Here is a 22,441-nt window from a genome sequence, read left to right as displayed (position 1 = left end):
GGCCGAGCTCTGCCCCGTCCCGTCCCCTGGCCCCATCCCCGGTGACCCTGGTGCGAGGCCCTGCACCTGCTGCAGCCCGCCTGCTCCGGGCCTGGTCTCTGCTGCCCCCGGGCGGCCGTTTGGGGCACTACCTCAGCGAGGCCCGAGAGGAGGACCAGCCGTCGGCGTGAGGATGCAGACGACGGAGAGAAAACGGGAGCATTAAGACCCAGGGGGAGCGGAGGACTGCAGCAAGCGGCCGGAGGAGGAGGCGGCGCTGGAGGTGGGAGCCATCTGGTACCTTGGTCGCCTTCGAAACAGCATCTTCTCCAGCGACAAAAATGGCCAGTCAGTCCCAGGGTATCCAGCAGCTCCTCCAAGCCGAGAAGCGGGCAGCGGAGAAGGTGGCCGATGCCAGGAAGAGTGAGCCTCCTCTTTCCTCTCCTAGGACTCTCAAGGAGAATTTAGAGGCAGGGGACAGCGGGATTTGAGTCCTTAGGAAAACCCAAGGATACTGGAGACGGAGCTGGGGGGCTGGCAGCTTGCTAGGATGGAAGAAATGGGTGGTTGACAGGACGCTGAATAACTTTCTGGAGGGACTGGTTCCTACTAACACACCTGGGTGTGGGGTGGGGGTCTGTACCCACTGTCCTGCCTCTAGGGAAGGCCCGGCGACTGAAGCAGGCCAAGGAGGAGGCCCAGATGGAGGTGGAGCAGTACCGCAGGGAGCGCGAGCAGGAGTTCCAGAGCAAGCAGCAGGCGGTGAGTGGCGGGGCGCAGGGGCGGACCACCCGCCCCGTGCAAATTAGCGGGGCCTCCTGTAGGGTGTATGTAGGTGACTCAACCAGAACCTAGGGTGTCGGAGGGCTGAAGGGGTCCTGACCCGGGGTCCTGACCCGGTCAGGGCATTTTAGAGGGCATGTGCAACTTGTGGGGGCGGCCTTCACAGTCTGTGTGGAGTGTGCATCATCGATGGGGGGGGGGGAGTAGCCTTCACAGTCTGTGTGGAGTGTGGCAACATCGATGGGGGGGGGGAGAGGAGCCTTCACAGTCTGTGTGGAGTGTGGCAACATCGATGGGGGGAGAGGAGCCTTCACAGTCTGTGTGGAGTGTGGCAACATCGATGGGGGGAGAGGAGCCTTCACAGTCTGTGTGGAGTGTGGCAACATCGATGTGGGGGGAGCAGCCTTCACAGTCTGTGTGGAGTGTGGCAACATCGATGGGGGGGGCGGCCTTCACAGTCTGTGTGGAGTGTGGCAACATCGATGATCGATGGGGGGGGGAGCAGCCTTCACAGTCTGTGTGGAGTGTGGCAACATCGATGATCGATGGGGGGGGGAGCAGCCTTCACAGTCTGTGTGGAGTGTGGCAACATCGATGATCGATGGGGGGGGGGAGCAGCCTTCACAGTCTGTGTGGAGTGTGGCAACATCGATGGGGGGGCACAGAATTTCATGGCCATTGTGGTGAGAGGGTGGGAACTTTAGAGTGTTCTTTGGGTGAGGTTGCATGTCAAGTCTCAGAAATCACAATCGGGATTGTGCTGACCTGTTTGGTATCTAGATGTTTTTGTGGGGTGGGAGTAGTTTTGAAAAGGCTTTCCAGGCCTCATTCAGGATCCTTCCTTCTACATGCTGGGACCTTTCTTTCTCTGTTTCTGCTTTTTTCTCTCTCTCCTCCACCCCTCCCCTCCCCAGGCCATGGGCTCTCAGGGGAACCTGTCTGCTGAAGTGGAACAGGCCACCAGACGTCAGGTTCAGGGCATGCAGAGCTCCCAGCAAAGAAATCGGGAGCGTGTCCTGGCTCAGCTTCTTGGTATGGTCTGTGATGTCAGGCCGCAGGTCCACCCCAACTACCGGATCACTGTCTAGGACCACTCCTTAGGGACATGTCCCTGGAGTCTGACTCCCCTGCCAGCTCCTTCCACAGAGAAATATCCCAACTCAAAATCACTTGTGTAAGCATGCAGAGTCCCTGTGTTCAACCCCTAGTACCACCCCCCACCCCCAAAAAATCACTTCACATAATAATCTGTTCTAGGAGAGAGACTTCTAGGCGACAGGACCCAATATTCTCCTGTGAGACTTACAACAGCCTACTCAAACCTGAATCTCTGTGTTCCATGACACCCACTGGAACTATACTAATGAATGCCCAAGTTGTCCTCATCTGATCCTTCTGTGGCATGGGGGCAGGGGTGTGGGAAGCACCCTGACTTCAGAGCTGGCAGATTTGGGTTCCTCTCCATCCCCTGCTCCTTGCTGGCTGAGAGACTGGGACAAGCTATTTAACCTGGACGCCTCAGTGTCCTCTGTTTGTCACGGCGATGACGATGATGATGGTGATAATGGTTAGCTCCTATGGTGGCTGCTGTGACCTGTCCTGTAAGGACTCAACATGGTTCAGGTGGGTGTAGCTGTGACTTGATAAATAGCAAGCCCATAGTATGGCCACCCCGCTTGCCTGCCGGAACCCTAATACTCTGTCTCCTGGCTTTTATTCGCGGCACTCTATAATGCCCAGTCATTGTGACTCTAGTGATCCTCTAAAGAGTTTGTTTTTCCTGTTCTCCGAAGGCACATCATGACCCCTGAAAAGTTGAAATGATAATGTCATTTAGCCCCTCCCTCCCTCTCTCAGAGTCCCGAGTATGGACCTCTAGCCTCTCTCTCTGTTCCTGGTGAGCTGCTCTGTCCCTTTGCTGGCTCTCCCTCTTTGCTGTTTCCCAAAGCTTACAGCTCCCAGAGCCGAAGTGACGCCGTGGCATCGGCATTCATGGATTCCTTTCCTCAACACCTCGCTTCCCTGAGTAACAGCACAGTGTCAATAAAATGCCCACGACGGGTCAGCTGGTGATGGAAGCAGATTCTTTTTGCTGCGCCGTTTCTCATTTTCATTCACCTGCCTCAGAACACTGCCAAAGGCTGTCCTGGGAAGCTTTTTGGAGAAACAAAAGCACACAGTAATGTGTTACTTTCTCTCAAGTGGGAACGTGTGTGGCTCCTCAGAACCGAGGGCTGCATATGATAACTGTAAGAGAAAAGTTGGCATGTCAGAACAAGCACTCTGCACCTTTCCTTGTTCTACTCTGCTTATTAGTACCTGATGCGTGTGTGTGTGTGTGTGTGTGTGTGTGTGTGTGCGTGTGCGTGTGTGTATGGAGGAGAGAGGAGGGGAGAGGAGAGGAGGGGAGAGAGAGAGAGGGAGGAAGGGAGAGAGAGAGAAAGAGAGAGAGAGAGAGAGACTCCTTATGTATCTTACTATGTATCCCTGGCTGCCCTAGAATTTGCTATGTAGACCAGGCTGGCCTTGAACTCACAGAGATCCACCTGCCTCTGCCTCCTGAGTGCTGGGATTAAAGAAGTGTGCTCCACACCTGGCATGTCGTTATATGCTTCGGTATTGGCCCTCATTATGTAAAGTATCTGCCAATAGGCCCTTGTGTCCCCAGAGCCTAGGATAGCACTTGGCACATGACTGGCAGCTGGCAAATACTGTAGAATAAAATGGTGCTCACGGAGTGGGAAACTGCTCCCCTGTGACTAGTAGTCTTTTTTTTTTTTTTAAGATTTATTTATTTATTTATTATGTATACAGCATGTATGACTGCAGGCCAGAAGAGGGCACCAAATCTCATTACAGATGGTTGTGAGCCACCATGTGGTTGCTGGGAATTGAACTCAGGACCTCAGGAAGAGCAATCAGTGCTCTTAACCTCTGAGCCATCTCTCCAGCCCGTTATTAGTAGTCTTGAAACTGTTCTCTTCACTTTGAAGGCAAGCTTGTTTCACCTAGGACTTGAATCAATGAGATAACCTAGTCTTTTCTTGTATGACTTTTCTGTAGGGAGACATAAAGAAAGGCCCTAATGAACGACCTAAGAAGCTTCTCCACCCAAGTCCAGACTGGCAGACCAAGGGGCTCATTGGCAGTAGTATGGGGTGGTAGGTCACTTATAGGAGCAAGGGAGACTGGAGCAGCTTCTCATCAGAAAGGCATCGCCCTCCATCACCAGAGTTCTCTACATAACTTGTACGCAGATCCACCAGACTCCTGTTACCAGGAGTCTTTATTGGTGACATAATCTGGGAGAAGGTTCTGTGTCTTGCAACTTCTTTCTGAATTTTATGAACCTTCTCTAATCTCATCAGGAGGGAATGTTTCAATCCCGAAGAAATAGCCATGCAAAATCAACCAGATTTTTGAGGCAGGGAGGCAGACTTGATGGGAAATAGGAATGCTTACATCTTGGTGTCATCCTGTTGGCTGTATTGCTTTGGGCATCTTGCTTTATTTCTCTATTTGCATGTTTAGAGGAGCAGGGCATGGTGCCTACTGCCTTTAATCCCAGCACTTGAAGGCTGAGGTGGGAGAACTGAGAGTTGGAGGTTAGTCTAGGCTGTACCGCAGACTCAAACTCACTAACAGAAAGGAAGGACAGACCAGGGGACTCTCCTTGCTCTGGGCCAGTGGCCCAGGTTTTAAGCATTGTTAAAAATCACTATGACTGTTAATGAGTTCTTTAAGTTTTCATTGTAAGTGCTCCTCTGATGCCCACTTTCCTGTAAATAAGCAGACACCAGGAGGTGGGGCGATTTGATTCTCTACTGATAGCCCTTGAACAATTCCTTCCTGCCTTGGCTGCCTTAAACAGGACGTCAGTCAAACAGCCAGCCAGACACGGGCCATTTTGAACACTTTAAGAAAACCACACAGTGGTGACAGCTAATCGCTCCAGCTCCTGAAGGTGTGGCCTCAGCCAGGACTGTTTGAAACAGTTGGTTACGGGATTTTTTGCTATCACAAGCCTTGATGGACTCCAGATGACGTTCAGTCTCTGTGTCCTCGTCTCATGCCCCTCCCGCCCATAGTCCTGGAGCAGAGGATGTGTGTGTGTGTGATGGCTGGTGCTAAAGGGACAATATTGTGAGGGTGCAAACCCAAGCCTTCATCGGCATGAGTTTGCTGTGGTTGGTGCAAACGTCCTTTGCTAAGCAGAATGTTTGACTCACTTGATGGGTCAGCTGGGATAAGTCCAATAAAAGTCTCCCCTTGAGAGGTCTTCTCTGGCCTTTTAGGCTGAGCAACAGGAAGAAAGAAGTGGCTGAGAGCCTGCCGTCTAGGTCACTAGAAGAGTTCCTGGGGACTGTCTTCTGAGCCGGAAACCCCAGTTCTTCGCTCTCTGGGACTGCAGCACTTCCGGCTTTACCGGGGTGAAGGGTCCCCACTTAACTCCTAGGCTAACACGAAAGCGGCGGCGTCTGTGAGTGCCGACACTAGAGGGCGCCTCCCTCCGCCGTCAGGTGCAGAGGGATCCGGGGAGCTTTGGGGTTGGCCGGGACGCAGCCAGCTGGTTGGTGACAACGGAACCCACTGAGTGGTGACGCGTGCTGACAGCGGAAGCTCGCACTTATATTTATGATGCAGCGGCGCCGCAGGACATCGCTTCTGATGTGTGCAGCATCCCCGAGGAGGGAGCACCACATATTTGGGGGGGGGGGGTATCCAGGCCGAACCATGGCGCTGTTGTGGCGGGACTGAGAGCATTCTGCTCTCATTAACACAACTGCGGAGGGCTGCATAGCCCTCGAGCCCCGCCGTTTATTTTTTAGCGCTTGGACAGAATGCAAACCTCCACCTCCCAAGCTGCGACGCTGCCAATGTCGTTTTGGGTGAAACAACTGTCACGGGCGTGACCATGCCCCGACCCCCGCCCCAGCACCCTCCCCGGCGGAGGCCTGACCGAGCCCAGCCGCCCCCGGGTCACCTTGACTACCAGGCTGAGGACCCCGTGAGAAACGCTTCCCGCGCGGCCCGCGGAGTCCAGGATGCCCAGAGAGAGGTGGCCAGGGAGAAGCCTGGCGTGGCACAAACAAAACAACACAACACACACAACAAAAGCAAAGCCGAACGCCGAGGGGAAGGCTGTGGAGAAGCGTAGAAAATCAGGAGGGGGAGGATTTCGGGGAGAGGCGCGGGCTTCGCGCCGCGCTTCCGTCCCTGGCGGCCGCGGCGGCGTCCGGCGGGGGGGGTGTGAATTTCAAAGAGGCATTTTCCAAAGGCAGCCCCGGAGCGCGCGCCACGGCGGGGGGGGTCCTTCGCGGGGCCTGCTTCCGGCGTCCCGCGCCTGCGCCCTGGCCGCCGGGAAGGCGGGAGGGTGGGGGCGGGGAAAGAGGAGCCTGGAACCGGAAGTGAAGGCAGGTTCCCGCCTCCGCCCCTGTCGCCGCCGCCATACACGCTCGCAGTGCTTCGGTAAGCCTCGGCCTGGCGCGCCATCCGCCGCCATCCGCCGCCCCGGCGCCGCGCCCGCCGCACGCGCCCCCGGTACCCCTGCCCCGGGCGGAGGTGCGGCCGCGGGCGCGCCGTCGGGCACCCAGCCCCGCTGTTCTCGCCCCTCGTCCCTGCGAGCGCAGCCCGGCGGGGGACGGGGAGACAAGGGGCGGCGATCCAAGATGGTGGCCTCGGCCGCCATTGTGTCCCCGTGTCCCGGGGGCCTCTTTTCCGCCCGAGGCCGCGGCGGCCGCAGGCGGGCGGCGCTGCGCGGAGGGCGGGGCCGCCCCGCTGCCCTCCAGGCCCCTTCCCCGGCCCGCCGCGGGGCGCGTTGGCCTCCCTGACCTCTGCTCGCCCACCCCGGTTTGGAGCTCCCCCGAGGGTCACCCTGGTGCGCGCGCGGCCCGGGGCGTCGCGTGTTGCTCGGGACGGAGTCTCACCCGGGCCCCCTCGGCACGTCCTCAGGCCCCGGTGGGTTGCGCGCTTCTCCGCGGTGACCCCGCTCCTCACCGTGACTTTCAAAAGCGCTAGGCCGACCCTCACGGCCCCCGGCCGTGCCAAGCGCGCACCACCATTTCACTGGGCACACCCCAGGTTTTTGTGTCTTTTGGGGGGGCCGCATGGAGCCATGCATACCCCTGCGCCTCCTGTGGGTCACTCGCTGCAGGCCGGCCCTCCCTCCCGCTTCTGCTTCCCCAGCTCTGGGCTCCCAGGGGCTCCCGAACAGGTGACTAAGCAGCCACATGATGTTTGCGATGGGAAGTGAGCGCTGCGCGCGCGGTGCTGACCTTTATCTATCACCCTTGACTGATGGCTGATGGCGGGGGTGCACCCCGCGTTCGGGAGAGCCCGGCCCCTGAGGTCCCCTCTGGCCCTTTTTTTTTTTTCGTGGTCTCTTGAGTTGCTGCTCTGCCGGTCAGAGTGTGGTCCTAGATCTGGGAACCTGAGACCACGCTCCGGTTTTCCCATTTGGTGTTCATTTGTGTGTTGTGTATCTCTTCGTTACTTTTCTCTCAGGGCAAAGGTTTGTAGTTCAGGGAAAGTGGGGGTGGACAAGAAGTGGCGGGTCTGTTCCTGACTGATGAGTTCTTCTGTTTTTTTTGTTGTTGTCTCTCCCAGCTCTTCTGTCAGAAAACTAGTGTCCTTCCCCTTGCTGTTCCTCACCCCCCTCTTTCCCCCTGCTTTCTCACCTGCTCTGGGACCACTTACCCAAAGACCTCCCTTCTCCCCCCGCCGGCCCAATTATGGCAGAGAATGATGTGGACAACGAGCTCTTGGACTATGAAGACGATGAAGTGGAGACAGCAGCGGGGGCCGATGGGACCGAAGCTCCCGCCAAGAAAGATGTCAAGGGCTCCTACGTCTCCATCCACAGCTCCGGCTTCCGAGACTTCCTGCTCAAGCCAGAGCTGCTCCGGGCCATCGTCGACTGTGGCTTTGAGCATCCATCTGAGGGTACATTTTATTGTTGGGCTTAGAGACCTCAGTTAAGCATCGAAAGGTTGGAATTTATATTTAGGATAGGCCAGGTGATGAGAATGTACCCAGATGTTAGCACTGGCTAACCAGATGTTGGCTTTGGTCAGACGGGACTGCCATTTGTTCTGTGCCTGGCTTTTCTGTTTGCTTGGTCTTCATCTTTCTGGCTGTTTGGACTTTCAGAGAGGGCCTGGCTGGATCTGTAGTTCCCATGTTCGGGCCAGGCCAGCTGTGGTCTCTGAAAACCTTAATGATCGGTTTAAAGGTGCCAAGTCCTGGGTCAGGTACCAAGTCCTTCATTTTGTCCAAGCTTGCACGGTGTCGTGACCCAAAAGCAGCCTATGTAGGAGGAAAGGCCTGTGGTAGGCACACAGGGTGAGGAAGAGAAAGACAGCCAGGAGCATTGAAGGTGGGCTGTTGGTAGGTGCAAGAGGGTTTTAGTGCATGGAGGAGGCCTGAGGCTAAGACACAGTTACGGCTTGATTTGGGTGTAAATGTGACAGAGGGATAGGGCGGGTCAGTCTGAAGGGTGACAGGGACCAGTTAGAATCTGGAATATCAACTGGGAAGAAAAGGGTTTGGCATGGTGCAAAAAGTCTCTCTCCCCCTTTTCCTTCTAGTCCAGCATGAATGCATCCCGCAGGCCATTCTGGGGATGGACGTCCTGTGCCAGGCCAAGTCAGGCATGGGGAAGACGGCAGTGTTCGTCTTGGCCACACTGCAGCAGCTGGAGCCAATCACTGGGCAGGTATGTTGGGGCAGAGCCTGGAGGGCTTTGAGGCCGACGCACTGGAAGGCTGTGTGATGCTTTCAGAGCTGGTCTCCCCGGGCATATCGGGGGGATGCCCTGTAGCAGCATGGGCTTCATGGTTTAAATCTCAGAATTGGTGTCACCCAGTTTGCCAGATGCTTTTGTGACAGTCACTCTGGAGAGAGCATGACTGAGGACTGAGTTCATTGTGTGTCTCCATTTGCTTTCTCGAAGGTGTCTGTGCTGGTGATGTGCCACACTAGGGAGCTGGCTTTTCAGATCAGCAAGGAATATGAGCGCTTCTCCAAGTACATGCCCAATGTCAAGGTAAGGGCCAGGGAAGGCGTGGGCAACAGCTGACTGCCCTAAGGCCTTGGTGACTGTAGGAGGCGCTGCGGTACCTGACGAGTTCCTCTAGGCTGCATGGAGCCTTTAGTGTGCGGCAGGCTCTTCTGTAGCTGCCCTTGTGGGTAGTGTCCTGAGAGTTCACAGTGAGGCTTTAGTGTGCGGCAGGCTCTTCTGTAGCTGCCCTTGTGGGTAGTGTCCTGAGAGTTCACAGTGAGGCTTTAGTGTGCGGCAGGCTCTTCTGTAGCTGCCCTTGTGGGTAGTGTCCTGAGAGTTCACAGTGAGGCTTTAGTGTGCGGCAGGCTCTTCTGTAGCTGCCCTTGTGGGTAGTGTCCTGAGAGTTCACAGTGAGGCTTTAGTGTGCGGCAGGCTCTTCTGTAGCTGCCCTTGTGGGTAGTGTCCTGAGAGTTCACAGTGAGGCTTTAGTGTGCGGCAGGCTCTTCTGTAGCTGCCCTTGTGGGTAGTGTCCTGAGAGTTCACAGTGAGGCTTTAGTGTGCGGCAGGCTCTTCTGTAGCTGCCCTTGTGGGTAGTGTCCTGAGAGTTCACAGTGAGGCTTTAGGTGATGCTGCCACAGAACGCTTTCCTTGTTTATTTTTTGTGGAATTGTAAATCTGATTCCAGAGCCCTGAGCTGCTAAGTGAACAGTCTGCTACTGAGCTACCCCCTAAGATTGACTCTTATCAAATGACCCGGGTAGGCCTTGAACTTGCGCCGCCTGCCACAGCTTCCTGAGTAGTTGGGACAGGCCTTTGCCATCCGGCTTGGCGGGAGCACTTGTTCCCGTCCCCGAGTGCTCTGTTCTCGAGCACTGCTTGGTGGATCGCTTGAGTTGGGGAGTGGACGTGGCAAGAGGGAGCAGAAGCTCTAAACAGCTCTGGTGTGGCCTTAAGGTGTCGGAAGGCCGTAACAGGTGGCCGGTGTCTTGTACCGTGTAACATGGTGTCGGCCCTTGCCAGGATCTTGGCATTGTTTGGGAACTTGGAGATGATGTGTTTCTGTGCTTCGGTGTGTGTGTGGCCTGCTGTGACGAAAGTACTTGGTTCTTCATGGCCCTGTGACGGGAGGTGGAGAGGTGATGTGGAGAGGTCGGTTCTGGTTAGGGTGAGGACAACAGTCGTGTTCACAGTTTTTACAGACAGTAGTGTTGTTTGATAAGAAAGGATCTCACCATGGACAGGAGCTTGCCCTCTGCTGCTGCTTGATCGGGGTTACGGGGTACCCCACCCACACTGTATTTGTTTTTTTCCAGACAGGGTTTCTCTGTAGCTTTGGAGCCTGTCATGTTTCAAACTAGTCATGCTGAGGCAGAACCCTAAACTGAACGCAGTTTCTTAAAAGCCAAAGTGGGGGCCAGAGAAATGGCCGCAGGAGCCTGATGACCTTGACCCTCAGACTGTGTAAGGTGGGAGGAGGAGCCAGGTTCACAGGTCCCCTGCGGCCCTCACATGCACTTCACCCAAACCCCACACATCAGATACACAACATGATAGATTTTATTTATTTAAACAGGGTTTCTCTGTGTAGCCCCAGCTGTCCTGGAACTCACTCTAGACCAGGCTGGCCTCGAACTCAGAGATTCACCTGCCTCTGCCTCCCAGTGCTGGCATTAAAGGTGTGCGTCACCACCACCCAAACTTTTTTTAATTTTTATTTTTCCTTCATTCCCCATTACTCTATTTAGGTTTTTTTTTTTGTTGTTTTGGTTTTGTTTTGTTTTGTTTTTCGAGACAGGGTTTCTCTGTGTAGCTTTGCGCCTTTCCTGGAACTCACTTGGTAGCCCAGGCTGGCCTCGAACTCACAGAGATCCGCCTGCCTCTGCCTCCCGAGTGCTGGGACTAAAGGCGTGCGCCACCACTGCCCGGCTCTATTTAGTTTTTTGAGACAGGGTTTCTCTTTACCCATGGCTGCCCTGGAACTTTTGTGGACCAAGCTGGCCTTGAACTCAGTAATCTACATGCTTCTGTCTTCTGAATGCTGGCATAAAAGACATGGGCCTCCATGCTCCATCCAGAATGCTCTTAGGGTTGTGATCAAATACGAGGAGGCTGGGCCAGGTGTGGTGGCACATGGTTTTGGTCTTGGGTGGTGGTGGGGGTGAGGCTGGGTATGGTGTGTGAGCCTGTAGTTCCAGCCAGTTAGGCTGATTACCCTATGGCCCTTCTCCCCTCCCCCAAGTCAGTCACCTAGTTATGAAATCAGAATTGTCTGCCCTTTTCCTTTGTTCTGCAACAAAGTGTCCTCCTGGGACCTGTCTGGTCTCTTAGGTTTAGCTTCTCTTTCCTCGGTAGTTTTTGCAACCAAAACTTAACATTTGAAAGCTTAGTAGATACAAGGTAAAACATTTTGGGCAGGAATGCTCCTGTTTGCCACAAACCTTGTTAACTATTAGTGGTTTTGGAGTGAGAATGGGAAGAGGTTACCATAGAATAAGCATTGGATAGGGCTGGAGAGATGGCTCAGAGGTTAAAGCACTGAGTTCTTCCAGAGGTCCTGAGTTCAATTCCCAGCAACCACATGGTGGCTCACAACCATCTGTAATGAGATCTGGTGCCCTCTTCTGGTGTGCAGTCATATGTACAGGCAGAACACTGTGTACATAACAAATAAATCTTAAAAAAAGAATAAGCATGTGACAGTGTGCTTCCGGATTGTTCCTTTCCCCTTGAAACTGTGTTACTTGATGTAGTATTAAAGCTCAGATCCCAGCATTCACCTAGTGGTTTACACAAGGTGAGACCCAGGAGGCAGATGTAGGCAGGCTCTCCAGGTCAGCCAAAGCCGACACCCAGACTCTGTCTCAATGCCAGTTGAGTTAGGAAAGCTTAGTATTTGTGTGTGTGTGTGTGTGTGTGTGTGTGTGAGAGAGAGAGAGACAGACAGACAGACAGACAGACAGACCGACCGAGACCCCGACCGACCGACCTCACACTTATCTTGCTGTCTTCATTCTTCTAAGGAAGCCATGGCTTTAGAGTCACGTGTCCCTTACTATGTAGGTCAGCCAGGGCTATGTAGAGTTCCTGTCTCAAAAAAAGTGTTTGGGTCGGGCAGAGGGACTGAACTCTCATCTTCAGGCCCGCCCCGGTTGGCCCTGCAGTGCTGAGCAGGTCCCTTTGTTTCTACCGGGATGTTTGGAGGCTCACGAGCCATTGCAGGTCTGAAAGCTGACTGGTCTACAGTCAGCTAAGAGGGAAACATCGGACAGCACGTGGGCAGCAGAGACAGGCTGACCCACAGTGAGGTAGAGGACAGCCTGGGCTACATGGCGAGACCTGATCTCAGAAGAAGGAAAGGAAGACAGTGGGCTGGGGAGACGGGAGCCTTTTCCTTTCTTGAGAGACTTCTTTCCATTGGCCGACAGGTGGCAGTGTTTTTTGGTGGTCTGTCTATCAAGAAGGATGAAGAGGTGCTGAAGAAGAACTGCCCGCACATTGTCGTGGGGACCCCTGGCCGAATTCTAGCCCTGGCTCGAAATAAGAGCCTGAACCTCAAGCACATTAAACACTTTATCTTGGACGAATGTGACAAGATGCTTGAACAGCTCGGTGAGTGGCCAGGCTCGGGCCTGGGCTGAGGTGGTTAGGGAGCACCTTGGAGCCAGATGATGCTGTCTGACACGGAGCACTCGTGTGCAAGGACGACTCTGATCTATCACCCATGACTGATGGCTCTGCATTTCCTTCCTTCCCCTGGTGCTGGGCATTGAACCCGGGCCTTGTGCATGCTGGCCTGTTGTGCCTGTCCCTCCGTCCCAGTATAGAAGTGGTTCTCAACCTTCCTAATGCTGCGGCCCTTTAATATAGTTCCTCATGTCGTGGTGACCCCCAACCATAACATTATTTTTGTTGCTACTTCATAACTGTAATTTTGCTACTATTATGAATCGTAATGTAAATATCTGATATGGGGTCCTTGTAAAAGGTGGTTGACACTCCCCGCCAAGGGGTCTCAGCCCACAGGTTGAGAACCGCTGCAGTTTAGCATGTGTGATCAGAATTTATAGATGAGCAGGTTTCTAGAGTTAAATTCTGGAATTCATCTGGTGAGTGTTCACGGGTCATGTGTTCTGGTGTTGTAGTGTGCCAAGTGGGGTTAAAAGAAAACGTTAGAGTTCTGCGGGGCAGTGCTAAAGAAATGCTTCATCAGTTCAGAGCACTGGCTGCTGCTCCTTCAGAGGACCTGGGTTTGATCTCGGCACCTGCGTGTCATCTCGTAACAGTGTAGTAATTCAAGAAGATCTCCTGCTCTTGGTCTCCGTGGACACCATGTAAAAGTGGAGCACAGACCAAAAATGCAGGCAAAGCACCCATACATTATAAGATTTTCATGGGGTAAGAACTGGAGAGAGGGCTCAGTGGTTAAGAGAACCTGGCTTCCATCCAACACGTTCCACATGGCGGTGTGTAACCATATACACCGCCAGTTCCAGGGGACCCAAAGCCCTCTTGTGCCTTCTGTGAGCACATAGACGTAACATGCGGCAACACCCGCATAGGTGACATAAATTGGAATGACCTCGTGCTTGGTGGTGGTGGTGGCGCACACTTTCAGTCCCAGCACAAGGCTAAGGCTGTGGATCTCTAAGTTGGAGGCCAGCCTGGTCTACAGAGCAAGTTCAAGGAGAGCTAGGACTACACACTGAAACTGTTTCCAAAAATCAAAACCAAACCAAAAAAACTTGCGTGCCTTTAATCTCAGGTGGATGGATCTTTATGAATTACAGGCCAGCCAAGGGCTACATAGTAAGACCCTATCTTTAAAACAAAATGTAAAAAAAAAAAAAAAAACCCAAAGTAAAACAGAAAAAGAATTTGGCTTTGGCCAGTTGGGAGTGTAGGGAAGCATGTAGGCCCGGAGAGGTCTTTCCAAATGGCCTTTGGCTATCCAAGATGGCAGGCTATAATGGTGGGCAGTAGATGGCCATATTTGCCTGGCCAAACAGGGGTGTAAGACTAGAGTTGAAGGTGAAGGGACAGAGTGGACTGATGTCCAGAGTAAATGCTTTGTAGACTGGCGTAGGGAGAAGAGCTGGTGGAAGCCTTCAGCGTCCTCTTTTTTCACTGTAGCTCTAGCTAGCCTGGAACTTGCTGTGTGGACCAGGCTGGCAACTTAGAGATCAGCTTACTGCCACTTCCAGTGCTGGGATTAAAGAGGTGCACCACCACACCCGGCAAAATAAGTTGTATTGAAGATTTAAGCTTATTTGGTTTTTTTTTTTTTTTTTGTCTTTTTTTTTATTTATTTTATTTTATTTTACAATACCATTCAGTTCTACATATCAGCCACGGGTTCCCCTATTCTCCCCCCTCCCACACCCTCCCCTTAGCCCCAGCCTTCCCCCCCATTCCCACCTCCTCCAGGGCAAATCCTCCCCCGAGGACTGCAATCAACCTGGTAGACTCAGTCCAGGCAGGTCCAGTCCCTTCCTCCCAGACTGAGCCAAGTGTCCCTGCATAAGCTCCAGGTTTCAAACAGCTGCTTATTTGTTTTTTATATGGAACGCTTCACGAATTTTTGTGTCATCCTTGTGCAGGGGCCGTGCTAATCTTTGTATAGTTCCAATTTTAGTGTATGTGCTTCTGAAGCAGGCTCTTAAGTTTTTATTTTTAATGATGTGTGTGTTCCCAGAGAGAACAGTGGCACTGGATTTCCCTGGAGCTCTACGTTACAGGCAGTTGTGGAAGCTGGGAACCTAACCCAGGTCTTCTGGATTAGCAGCAAGGGCTCTTAAAGGCTGGGCCTCTCTCCAGCCTCATACTCTGTTTAAGGGCTGCTGTTCCTGAGCCTCTGGTGGATTTTGCCTCCAATTTATAAATTTGGATTTTAGGTTCAGTTACATTTCTTGGCCAAAAAAAAAAAGGAATGGAGCCTGACTCCAAGTACCTTTCTAAATGCATCGCTTTTTTCATGTGGTTATTTTTTTTTTTTTAAAAGCAATCTCAGTAGTCTAGGCTGATCTCAAAACTCAGTACATAGCTCCTGATCCTCCTGCCTCCACCTCCTAAGTGCTGGGATCACAGGCATGTGCCACCAAGCCTGGCTTGTTCTTGGAGATAATGGAGAGTGGAGACCAGGTTTCTAGAGTGACTTCCTCTGGATTTTCATTGCCTGTGGCCTCACTGCACTTACATCACAGACTCATTCCCTTCTGCTGATTCTTTTCCTGCAGACATGCGTCGGGATGTCCAGGAAATTTTTCGCATGACCCCCCATGAGAAGCAGGTCATGATGTTCAGTGCTACCTTGAGCAAAGAGATCCGGCCAGTCTGCCGCAAGTTCATGCAAGATGTAAATACCCTTCTACCTTCTCTCCCTCCACTCCCCGCCCGATGCCTCCTCCCCCTCCTCGCCCTCTTCCTCCAGACTCCCTTGTCCTTCAAGCACCAAGAAAGGAGCTTGTGTCCACCTGGGAGTGAGGACTCCTTGAAGAGAACCGCAGAGGCAGAGACAGTTAGCGGTAGGGTCAGCGCGCCAGGGAAACTCCGGAAGACTTGGTCGGGTTATCGTGAGAGCGGGTAGTACTTGACATTTTTAAATCACACATTTTTGAACCTCTTCTCCCTGTCGGGGGTAGGGCAAGATTTTGTGCCCTATCACCCGCCCATCGTCTCCTACACACCCGCACAGCCACACACTCTCCAGGTGGCGTGGAGCGTTGAGCTGGAGCCTCTGCTCACCGAAACTCACACATGTCAGTGGCAGGAGCACAGGAGAAGGACAGTCAGTCAGGTGGCAGGGCCTGTCCAGAAGAAGAGCAAGCAAACAGCACCATGCATCTGCCCTCCCAACCTCCAGGGGCGGGGGCCTTTGGCACCTCGACCCCGTCCCCTCCTCCTTCCTGCCCATACCTCCTTGCGCCCATCGGAGCCTTGGTTGATGTGAGCTGGCAGCAGAGAAGCACCGAGGCACGGCGGGAGAATACAGACTACGAGCGGTGGATGGCAGCAGCGGAGGCCACGGGGAGCCTGACCAGGATGCTGAGGACCAAACCAGCCTCTTTTTCTGTTCCCGGTTTTTTCCTGAACCTAATGTGCTGTACCCCATTTTCCCCGTTCTTGTGGGAGGGCTGTCCTGAGTGGGGTGGTGGATTTTTTTCTCTCTTTTTTTTTTTTAAAGAGGGTGATGGGAAAAGTCCTGTGGGAAGCTGCACTGAGATGTGCATGGGTGTCAGTGTGGAGACTGAGCAGTGGGGTCCCTCCCTCCCTGACCTGCTCCATCCCTTGAGAAGATGGCTTTCTCTTGGGCTGGGCTTGGGGAAGAATTGGGAGGAGGCTGTGAGACTTATTTGGGGAGCTGCCTTGCTTTCTGGAAGAGGCTTCTGCGGCACCCCTCCTCATCCCTGGCTCCATGTGAACTGTCTCAAGACAGTATGGAGAGTGGGAAGTCCTGCCTGCAGTTACCTGGTGTCTGTTTCCGGGTTTATGTTCCTTCCTCCCCTTCAAGGGTTAGGGCTGGGTATATATTTTGTTATTGATTTTTTGTAAAATAGAAGGTCAATTCCTTTCTATTGCCCTTTTCACCTTTGATGGTGAAAGATCATTGTATTAGATTTTTCGGAGAAAAGCAACAGGGCAGGGAAGCTGTAAATCTCACAGCTGCTGGGAGGAGGGAGCTGGGGAAGAGGGAGAGAGGAGCCATGTCCTTTTTAGTGAGAGTCCCAGAAGCTCCGTGATGGAGATCTGCAGACACCTGCAGGGGTGAGGCTCCAGAGAAAGGGAAGCCCAGAGGGTCAGGACAAGCTGCTTCTATCTTTGCTTGGTACCAGAAGAGAGAGAAAGTCAGAAAAAGGCAAAAATGTGCTGATTGAGTTAACTCCGGAAGGTGGCCCGCACTAGCTGAGGAAGTTGTGAGAAAGAGCTGCACTTCCTGTTGTCTAGGACCATGTGTTGATCCCTCACCCTGAACATGCACTTTAGAGAGGAGTCTCTTCTAAAGCTGGTCCTAGTGGTTTGAGTGCAGGGTGTCCCTCACCTCTGCTCTTTAATGACATTTTAAAAGACTTGACCTCAGCCACCGAGAGCTGGGGTAACAGTGTGCCACTAACCCCGGGTTTGAATGGCTTTTTGACTATGTCCAGTGCAACTGTGTGGTCCTGAGGACATTTGCTGAGGTGCATTGAGAGGACAGCTGAGTGGGGCGGTCGTCCTGTCCTGTTCTGGTGGCCGTGCCCAGGCCCCATGGCCACTACCTCTCCCGTGTGCTCTGGCCATGCTCTCCCTGAGCACCATCTCCCCTGTTGTCTTTCCCCCACCACCTCATCTGACACTGGCACCTTGCAGCGGGGAGCGTCCCTGCTCTGTGCAGAGTTCCTTCTCTGACCATTCTCAGGCTTTTTAAAATGCAGCTGATGAGATGCTACCGGATCTAACTGGAAAGGGACCTCAGTACAGAGTGTGATGGGGAGGGGTTTTCAGTCTTCTCTCTCCTCCCCATCGGTCCACGGGGTGAACTGGAGATCAGCGTCCTCCACCCCCCCAGGTTTAACCCCCCCACTCTGCCCTCCTCCTGCCCCACCCCTCCTTCCCTCAGCCTATGGAGATCTTCGTGGATGACGAGACCAAGTTGACGCTGCACGGGTTGCAGCAATACTACGTGAAACTGAAGGACAACGAGAAGAACCGGAAGCTCTTTGACCTTCTCGATGTCCTCGAGTTCAACCAGGTCAGTATTGAGGGTCCCTGTGGGCGTGAGCACTGGACAGCTCCAGCTGTGGCCGAGCCTGTGTAGAAGTAGCCTGTGATTGAAGGAGCCAAGTATGTGAAGAGGTGAGAGGGAGGAGCAGGTCTGCAGTGGGAAGATGGAGTGGCTGGGTGAGAGATCTGAGGCAGAGAACTTGATGACTCAGTAAGTGGAGAAAAGCCTTGGGATGGGTACTGAGGTGGAGGTTGCTGTCGTCCTGGGATGGGTACTGAGGTGGAGGTTCTGCTGTCGTCCTGGGATGGGTACTGAGGTGGAGGCTGCTGTCGTCCTGGGATGGGTACTGAGGTGGAGGCTCTGCTGTCATCTTGGGATGGGCACTGAGGTGGAGGTTCTGCTGTCGTCTTGGGATGGGCACTGAGGTGGAGGTTGCTGTTGTCTCCTCTGCTCACCTAAGAGGAGCAGTGTCAGCCTGTGCTAAGCTGCCTGCAGAGCCACTGTGGACTCTTGTGTTTGAAGAGGATCACCTGCTTTTCTAGACTGTAGTTCGATTCTTAGCGTTTTCCTGAGGATGCCTCACCCTTGTGTGTCAGTTTATGTCCATGGCAGCTCAGATACCAGGCAGTTGGGTTCAAGAGCAGAAAAGAACATTTATGAAGGGAGTTTTGAGATGGAGTAAGGGACTGAGGAATTCTTTTAGAAATTCTGCTGGGTGGTGTTGGCATTCGCATTTAATCTCAGCTCTCGGGAGGCAGAGGCAGGCAAGTCTCTTGAGATTAAAGCCAACCTGGTCTATAGAGTTGAGTTCCTGGACAACCAGGGGATACACAGAAACTAAAGATACGGGGAAAAAAGCTGCCAGGTGGGCTGGCACAGATCCTGAATCCCAAGCATTGGGTAGTCAGATGGGGATCTTTGTGAGTTCAAGGTTGGTCCTAGCCTAGGCTACATAATCTGTTTAAGGACAACTAGGGCTACCTAGAGAAGCCTTGTCTCAAGACAAACTTCCTGCTCTTTGAGAGGATCCGCACTCACTCCAGGGGATGCAGCACACTTGTGACCTTGAGGGGACCTGCACACACCTGTATATATTCACACAAACACAGATACATACATTTAAACATTTCAACAGTGAGATTCCTGGGGCTGGAGAAGTGGCTCGGGGTGAAGAGCATATTTGTTCTTCCAGGGTTCCCAAGTTCAGTTCTCCCATGTCAGCTCCCAGTCATGTGAGTGCAGTCGGCAGGGAAGAGGGTCCAGTGTCCTGGCTCTCCAGGCCCTGGGCGTGGGTGTGCACAGGCACACATGCAGGCAAGACACCCACACACACAAACTTTAAAAACAAAAAAGGTGAGGTTCTGGGAAACTTGTGCAAACATCACGTCACGCTCGTGCTCCCCAGGTGGTGATCTTTGTGAAGTCCGTGCAGAGGTGCATCGCCCTGGCCCAGCTTCTAGTGGAGCAGAACTTCCCAGCCATTGCTATCCACCGTGGGATGCCCCAGGAGGAGAGGTGATTGGAGACGAGGGCTTTGTGTCCTGGGGAGGAAAAGGTGTGGTGAGAAGGGATCTCAATCTTTTCCTCTCCTTCCTCACAAAGGCTGTCTCGGTATCAGCAGTTCAAGGATTTCCAGAGGCGGATTCTTGTGGCTACCAACCTGTTTGGCCGAGGCATGGACATTGAGCGTGTAAACATCGCCTTCAACTATGACATGCCAGAGGACTCAGACACCTACCTGCACCGGGTAAGCTGCCCGCCCTCACCCCACTTCCTGTGTGTGTGTGTGTGTTGTGTGCTCCTTCCTCTGCTGTCGGTCTCCTTGAGGCTTGTGATCTTCCCCTTGTCTCCTCCCAGGTGGCCAGAGCAGGCCGGTTTGGAACCAAGGGCTTGGCCATCACATTTGTGTCGGATGAGAATGATGCTAAGATCCTCAATGACGTGCAGGACCGCTTTGAGGTTAACATCAGTGAGCTGCCTGATGAGATCGACATCTCCTCCTACAGTGAGCACACCTTCACCCTGCTGCCTCCTCTTCCCTTTGGTTTGGTTTTTTAACTGTTTTTTTTTTTTTTTTTTTTTTTTTTTTTTTTTTTTTGGTTTTTCGAGACAGGGTTTCTCTGGGTAGCTATGCACGGTTTGTAACTTAATACTGTGTGTGTGTGTGTGTGTGTGTGTCCGTCCATGTGCGCACAAGCACAACACAGGTAGAGATCAGAGGACAACTTGAGGCTGCCTGTCCTCTGCCCTGTGGATTCTCCGGGGCGAACTCAGGCTGACAGGCACCTTTACTCACTGAGGCATCTTTGCTAAATTCCACTTCCTCTTTGCATGTTAGTGTAAACGGACATTTTTCTCATGCCAGCCTGTTCCTAATTAACCAACCCAGAAGCTAAATATGAATTATAAATGTTTGGCCGGTAGCTCAGGGAAATTACTAGCTAGCTCTTACACTTAAATTAACCCATAATTCTTTTTTTATTTTTGGTTTTTTCGAGATGGGTTCTCTGTGCAGTTTTGGTGCCTGTCCTGAATCTTGCTCTGTAGAGCAGGCTGGCCTCGAACTCACAGAGATCCACCCTGCTCTGCCTCCCGAGTGCTGGGATTAAAGGTGTGCGCCACCACTGCTCAGCTAACCCATAATTCTTATCTGTGTTTAGCCATATGACTTGGTACCTTTTCTCAGTGAAGCGTTCTCATCTTGCTTCCTCTGCATCTGGCTGGCGACTCCTGACTCAGCCTTCCTCTTCCCATCAATCTCAGTTTGGCTTTCCCACCTAACTTCCTGCCCAGCTAACAGTGAGAGTAATGCATAGTCACAGTGTAGAAAAGGATTGCTCCACAGCAGTTAGTGCCCCATGTAAACCTTCTCTGGGGAGTGGCCTCCAGTCCTGAGTGGCTGCTGCAGCCCCTCTGGAGTGTTCATGCTGCTGTGTGGACCTTTGTGTGGGTCTGTCTTGATCAGGGTTTCTCTTCTCTCCACTCCAAGTGGATCCTCTGAACCTGCGTGAGTGAGTGAGAGCGTGCATGCATGCATGGGGGGATATTTCCCTTTTGTGTCTTGTTGTGACTGCTGCTGTTTTTCTTCAGTTGAACAGACGCGGTAGAGGAATCACCCACTCTGGACTGTGGCAGTCTGTCCAGTCAGAAGAGGACACCAGGGATCAGGGTGGAGACACCACTGGCCCCGCCCCCGCCAGCCCTCATCCTATCCTGTCCACACTTCCCTCTGCGGCATCACCACTCCTAAACCTCTTCCTGATTTATCAGAGTTGTTTGTTTGTTTTTTTAACAAAACGAAGAATGAAACAACTGTCTGTGGTGTGTTTAGTGCTCCGTCTGTTACTGCTCAGGGCTTGACCGTGAGCCCTGTTGTGGGGCAGGTCAAAGTGAGGATGGTCCAAACCCAAGGGGCTGGGGCTCCCCAGTGGGCTTCCCTTCTGATTTCCTTTCCTGGTGTCACTCCCGTCCTGAAGTGGCTGTGGGAGGTGACTGGGGGACACTGTGCCTGGAGTCGGAATGTAGAGAGAACATGGTCCTCGACCCGGCATCTCATCTGCTCCCTCAGCTGCTGGGTTTCCAGCACCAGGGCCTGTGCCTCCCAGGCGTCCTGCACTTCTAAGCAGGGCCTGGTGCAGCTGTGGCATTCACACACACACACACCCCCGGGGGGGGGGGCAGCTCAGCTGTGCAGAGCCTGGGTCCCTGGGTGGGGGAGATGAAAGGACACAGCATTACCCAGGGCAGGGCTGAAGGCTGTCTTTTTTCCTGTTTGATCTGAGTCTAGAAGGTCATGAAGTTTCTTACCTCATACATGGATCTGTACCTGTTCATGTTTATCATGTCCCTGGATCCCCGGAGGGGCAGGGGCAGGAGGTGTTGGGTGAGAGTGTGACAGGCCAGAGTGAGCAACATAGTGTCTTCAGGGCCAGGCCTGGATGAGGCACCTGCCCATGGCCCTGCCCATTCTAGCCATACAGAGGCTGGAAACCTGTGTTGCTGGTTTGAGATTTCAGATCCTGGCAGTTCAGTTGCGTTAGAATGCTGGTGTGCAGCCCGCCTCAGTCCTCACAGGCATTCTGAGGGGTGTTCACACCCAGGTCCACCTGACCGGGAGGTTCACACTGACCTGTCTCAAATACTGAGTTCTGCTTCCCACATGCTCCCAGAATGACCTTTTTCCCATGCTGCATTGTGTTGTCTGAGGGACTCTCTTCTCTAGCAGGCCGGGGCACCTGTGTGTCCTCAGAGCCTTGACGTGACACTGAGTGTCAGGCAGTTCTGAGTGGCTGAGTTCTCCATGTGTACAAAAGTCCTGCCCACCCTGAGTCTGTGCTGGTTTTCCTGTGACTGGGAGGCCCTGTGGGCAGGTGTGGCTCAGAAGGGCAGGACTCTTGGTCACCTGGGGAAATAAAATGAATGTCTTCATAGAAACACGCGTCAGAGCCCAGGACTGCTGAGGAGGAGCAGCTGCTGCAGCCTCAGCTTTGGTACCCCTCCCTCCCTGTGCATCATCTCAGCTTTGGTACCCCTCCCTCCCTGTGCATCTCAGCTTTGGTACCCCTCCCTCCCTGTGCATCTCAGCTTTGGTACCCTCCCTCCCTGTGCATCTCAGCTTTGGTACCCCTCCCTCCCTGTGCATCTCAGCTTTGGTACCCCTCCCTCCCTGTGCATCATCTCAGCTTTGGTACCCCTCCCTCCCTGGGCATCTCAGCTTTGGTACCCTCCCTCCCTGTGCATCTCAGCTTTGGTACCCCTCCCTCCCTGTGCATCATCTCAGCTTTGGTACCCCTCCCTCCCTGTGCATCTCAGCTTTGGTACCCTCCCTCCCTGTGCATCTCAGCTTTGGTACCCCTCCCTCCCTGGGCATCTCAGCTTTAGTACCCCTCCCTCCCTGGGCATCTCAGCTTTGGTACCCCTCCCTCCCTGTGCATCTCAGCTTTGGTACCCCTCCCTCCCTGTGCATCTCTGTACTCTGAGTT

General features: G+C 53.4%; 2 protein-coding genes, 1 long non-coding RNA gene, 2 other non-coding genes and 1 pseudogene across 5 annotated transcripts; 4 read left to right on the top strand and 2 right to left on the bottom strand.

Moving 5' to 3' along the window:
• Nucleotides 1–124: 124 nt before the first annotated feature.
• On the top strand, nt 125–2,827 carry Atp6v1g2 (ATPase H+ transporting V1 subunit G2). The gene is made up of 3 exons (XM_028887921.2): nt 125–402; nt 641–741; nt 1,677–2,827. Exons 1-3 carry the CDS (start codon nt 321–323, stop codon nt 1,848–1,850), a joined length of 357 nt encoding a protein of 118 aa, XP_028743754.1. The 5' UTR covers nt 125–320; the 3' UTR covers nt 1,851–2,827.
• LOC119086799 lies at nt 2,380–6,222 on the bottom strand. Its single transcript, XR_005090155.1, has 2 exons — nt 4,992–6,222; nt 2,380–2,916 (listed from the first exon to the last, which is right to left on the bottom strand). It is a non-coding gene; the product is annotated as an uncharacterized LOC119086799 (long non-coding RNA).
• Nucleotides 6,119–20,776, top strand: Ddx39b (DExD-box helicase 39B). Its single transcript, XM_028887892.2, has 11 exons — nt 6,119–6,231; nt 7,369–7,704; nt 8,349–8,476; nt 8,714–8,806; nt 12,187–12,370; nt 14,995–15,113; nt 17,355–17,486; nt 18,865–18,974; nt 19,062–19,206; nt 19,317–19,464; nt 20,550–20,776. Exons 2-11 carry the CDS (start codon nt 7,494–7,496, stop codon nt 20,564–20,566), a joined length of 1,287 nt encoding a protein of 428 aa, XP_028743725.1. The 5' UTR covers nt 6,119–6,231; nt 7,369–7,493; the 3' UTR covers nt 20,567–20,776.
• On the top strand, nt 6,988–7,065 carry LOC114705904. Its single transcript, XR_003736452.1, has one exon. It is a non-coding gene; the product is annotated as a small nucleolar RNA SNORD83 (small nucleolar RNA).
• Nucleotides 12,422–12,495, top strand: LOC114705905. Its single transcript, XR_003736453.1, has one exon. It is a non-coding gene; the product is annotated as a small nucleolar RNA SNORD83 (small nucleolar RNA).
• LOC114705902 lies at nt 14,314–14,413 on the bottom strand (annotated as a pseudogene).
• Nucleotides 20,777–22,441: the final 1,665 nt, after the last annotated feature.

The sequence above is a fragment of the Peromyscus leucopus genome, chromosome 16_21 (assembly GCF_004664715.2).
Source record: "Peromyscus leucopus breed LL Stock chromosome 16_21, UCI_PerLeu_2.1, whole genome shotgun sequence".
Lineage (NCBI taxonomy): Eukaryota > Metazoa > Chordata > Mammalia > Rodentia > Cricetidae > Peromyscus > Peromyscus leucopus.
The sequence above is the reverse complement of the archived record's forward strand: the minus strand, read 5'-3'. Positions and strand labels throughout refer to the sequence as shown.